The sequence below is a fragment of the Olea europaea genome, unplaced genomic scaffold (genome assembly GCF_002742605.1).
Source record: "Olea europaea var. sylvestris unplaced genomic scaffold, O_europaea_v1 scaffold2594, whole genome shotgun sequence".
Classification (NCBI taxonomy): domain Eukaryota; kingdom Viridiplantae; phylum Streptophyta; class Magnoliopsida; order Lamiales; family Oleaceae; genus Olea; species Olea europaea.
In genome coordinates, this window is record NW_019244249.1 from 1 (window position 1) to 3,699 (window position 3,699).

Here is a 3,699-nt window from a genome sequence, read left to right on the forward strand (position 1 = left end):
TTAATCTTTCTGAAATCTTTAAAGTATTTCTTTAATCATAACCTTACCTTGTTAAGCAGATTGCCTCCACCTTCAACTCTGGAAATGGTTGTACCTGCATATGCAGTTGGTAAAGTCATGGGCAAAGGTGGCATGAATATTGAAAATATACGTAAGGTGAGTTGTTTTACTTTCACAGAGCAATGACCAGTAAGTTCTGTATTTCTCTTCTTTTTTGTCTGGAACGTTCCTCCTCTTTTCACTTCATTTTCCTGCTATTTCTCCCTAAATCAAAAACTTCGGTGATTTGGGCTACAAAGTTTGCTGCATACCAGCAGGAGGTAAATCTTTTTTCAGTTGTCCAGGACTGAAAGTCTGCTTAACTTGCAAGTTAAGATTTTCCAGCATGATGGCAGACCTGATACAATTCGGTTTCTTTTCAATTGCTAATTTTGGGTGGTCTAGTTGTGAATTCTTGAATTTTATGTTTGTGAACTGTTATCCTAGATATTGACCGTGTGTGGCTAAGCTTATCAGGTCTGTTGAGCCACTACTATAGAATTGCATCAATTGGCAGGCTAGGACATATATAAGCTGTTCCCTTGAAAATCCTGGAACTCCTCTTAGGGCAAATTCTCTTCCCTGCTGGGAAGGGCATTTTTGGGGTTGTGGGGGCGCATTAGGCTGTCTGGGTTATTGTGATTTTTGCATGAATTTCGCATTTCGATTTGAACTTACATTCTCACATGCACACATTCTCTTCCAGATATCTGGTGCAGCAGTAGAGATTTCAGATTCCAAATCCTCCCGAGGTGATCGTGTGGCTTTAATATCAGGCACACCGGAGCAGAAGCGTGCAGCTGAAAACTTGATTCAAGCATTCATAATGGCTACTTAAATTATGAAGATACTTTGGTCCTGTTGTAGTTGAAAACTGTGTTTCGGTGTTGGGTTCTTCCATCAATAGTTTCTCCTCTGAAGCTCCTTTAGGTTACCATCATTGAGAGTATTTTATTTCATAGGCTTCTGCTGGACTAAGTTTTCTTCTGTAGGAAATCTTATGAAGATGTTGCTGGAAGTTTAGTAGCATGTTCTGTTTTCAAGCGGTATAGGTTCTACCTGTGTTGCCTGATAAGTTCGATTCATCCATGGTAGAAGTTGATAGGATGTTTATCGAGCCTTTGTGCATCTTACTTCTGATATGCTTTTCTCGTGTATTTGATGTTGAGTTGATTGTCAAACTCATAATACATGGATCCTTCAGTTTGTTCCTATTCCTTCCTCTCAGCTTCTTCTCCTGTCTTTTGATATATATGTGATTGATCCAGGTCTCTTCCTCGCATGCCCTCTGTGCTGTTCATATGTATAGATCTAAGTGCTGAACGACCATCTCCTTATGAAATGCAGGTTCTATAAGGCATTATCTCGTCCCAATCTGAATACTCTTGCTTGATTGGTACAAGTATCTAATGCTTGCTTGAACCATGAGTTTGCAATTTCTGAAAATTCCTAATTTTCAACTGCTTATCTGGATTCCTTCTTGTCATGTACTATTAATCTACCTGTATGTCCCTATTTTGTATTTATTCTTGCCTTTCATCAGACACTTATATGCTTCCTTGGTGATCTGCGAAGAATTCTTCTCCAAGTCATTAGAAGTTCTTTCCTTGTCTGATTCAGCCTTTCCTTAATTAGAATGCATAAAATTCTGCATGTTATCTTATCCCAGTGGTATTTTTTTGAGGAATTTCGCCGTCTTTGTTTCATTGTATGCTTACCAATTTACTCTTCCACAAATACTACTAAATCAGGCCCTTTGGGTTCCATTAATGTGTGACACTGTGACTTTATATAGAATCAGGTATGTTCACTGCCATCCTCATTTTCCTCTGGTCTGTCTCAGCATATGTTTAGCTTTTAACACTTAAGTCACTCTTTTCCACACATTTCGAGGTACTCACAAGGCTCACTTATCCACCACTCATTTCTATCTATTTATGATTTACACCGTACATAAACATTTTCAAACATGCTTTCGGATATTTCTTTTGTTTTACTTCAGCTAGATACAAATGACTACAGTTCATTTCTTATGCTCATGCAATTAGTGAATAAAGTTTAGAAAATTATATCTCAACATCCAATTAACTTCCTTTCCCCAGCTGGTGTTCAAAAGGCTAAGTCAGGCACTGGTGTGTTCTGCGTATGTTAGGTGAGGCAGAAGCCTCAAATAAACCCATTAAAATGATTTAAAAATTTATAAGAATGCAAAATTATGCTCATAACAGACCATAAACCATTTAATGTATGTTTAGTAGGTGATTAAGTTAAATTTTAAGTGATTATAAGTTGTGGATCCTATAAAATGTATGGATAAAAGTATGTTGGCCATGAATGATTAAACTATAACCAATCATACATGTATTTAGATTATCCATGATAAAACATTTCAACAAAATTGGAAGTTGGATTTGTAACTAGAATCTAGAAAAATAGATCAACAAACTAGCAAGTGACAAATCAATAAAGTACCAACCAGTAATCATATAACAAGATTACTAATCCTCTACTAGAACAAGGGGAAAAAATTCATCCATATCATCATTTACTAATTACAAGTAAGATCTTCAAGAAGAATTCTATTAGATTATTTAATAATAAATAGTTTACATATCAGAAATATTAAATTATTTCGCATTATTTTCAGCATATATTTCTATCTCTTCTTTTCAACCACACATTCTTTAATGAAATAATATTATACGCAAACCCGAAATTTTTCTTTATTTTTTAACTACATATTCTCAATCAATCTGATATGTCAAAATGCATTCTTACAATGAAATGAAGCTCAAACAGGCTCTAAATTTAATTCTGTTCTTAATTATAAAATGAAATTCAAATAAATTGGTAGAAAAATAATAATTACCAGTTCATTAAAATTTCAAAATTACTTAAATGAGAAGTATATCAATTTAGTATTACAAAAGTAACTTTAATTTTAGCTTATTTTAAATATACAAAACTAAAAACTAAACCCTGTTGCCAACAAATTTGGATCAATACATAACTCCTTTTTGCCATCCTTTTGGTTCATTACTAGATCTAAACCTGCTTAGCCTATGTTTGGCTCATGTCTGTCTATAAATACTTGAGCAACTTTTATCCTTATATTTCAAGTACTATCCACTTTTCCATAACTCATTTTTATCTATTTTTATTTAAGCAGTTCATAACTTTCCAAACATGCTTTTAATAAAACCGTTAGATTCCAAAATACTTTCACAAAATTCTATTTTCATCAGCTAAAAATCATCAAATAATGTACAGTAAGGGAACTCATCTTGAATGTGTCATGAGCTCATCCATGTCTTAGGTGAAAAGATGAGTTATGAGAACTTTGGTGCAAGCCCATAGTGATAGGAATTCTCTACCATCATAACCACAATATCTCATGGTCATGATTGCAACTATACTATTCCATTTCTGACCACATAAAAGCGTCATAACGGCTTTTGCAGAAATTTCATATTCTAAGTCTGCCAGCAAGTAATTGTTTTCCAAACATTTAATTACTTACAACTGACATAAATGTAGATATTGAAAAAAGTACTGCTGCTTATAAGTGAATAAGTAATGTACAGGTAACATTTTTAAGTTTACCAAAACGAGCTCTCCACAAGTCATAAGTTAAAGTGCCTGCCTCAGTCACTTTGTGAA

General features: G+C 34.2%; 1 protein-coding gene across 1 annotated transcript in view; it reads left to right on the forward strand.

The window, feature by feature from the left end:
• Positions 1-55: 55 nt before the first annotated feature.
• The window catches only part of LOC111382962 (KH domain-containing protein At4g18375-like), a 7,017-nt gene continuing 3,373 nt past the window's right edge, over positions 56-3,699 (forward strand). The window contains exons 1-6 of the mRNA XM_023007007.1: positions 56-156; positions 746-874; positions 1,092-1,207; positions 1,308-1,386; positions 1,583-1,648; positions 1,835-1,840. Of these exons, the coding sequence (XP_022862775.1) occupies positions 85-156; positions 746-874; positions 1,092-1,207; positions 1,308-1,386; positions 1,583-1,648; positions 1,835-1,840 (468 nt within the window). The 5' untranslated portion in view covers positions 56-84. The remainder of the gene's footprint in view (positions 157-745; positions 875-1,091; positions 1,208-1,307; positions 1,387-1,582; positions 1,649-1,834; positions 1,841-3,699) is intronic.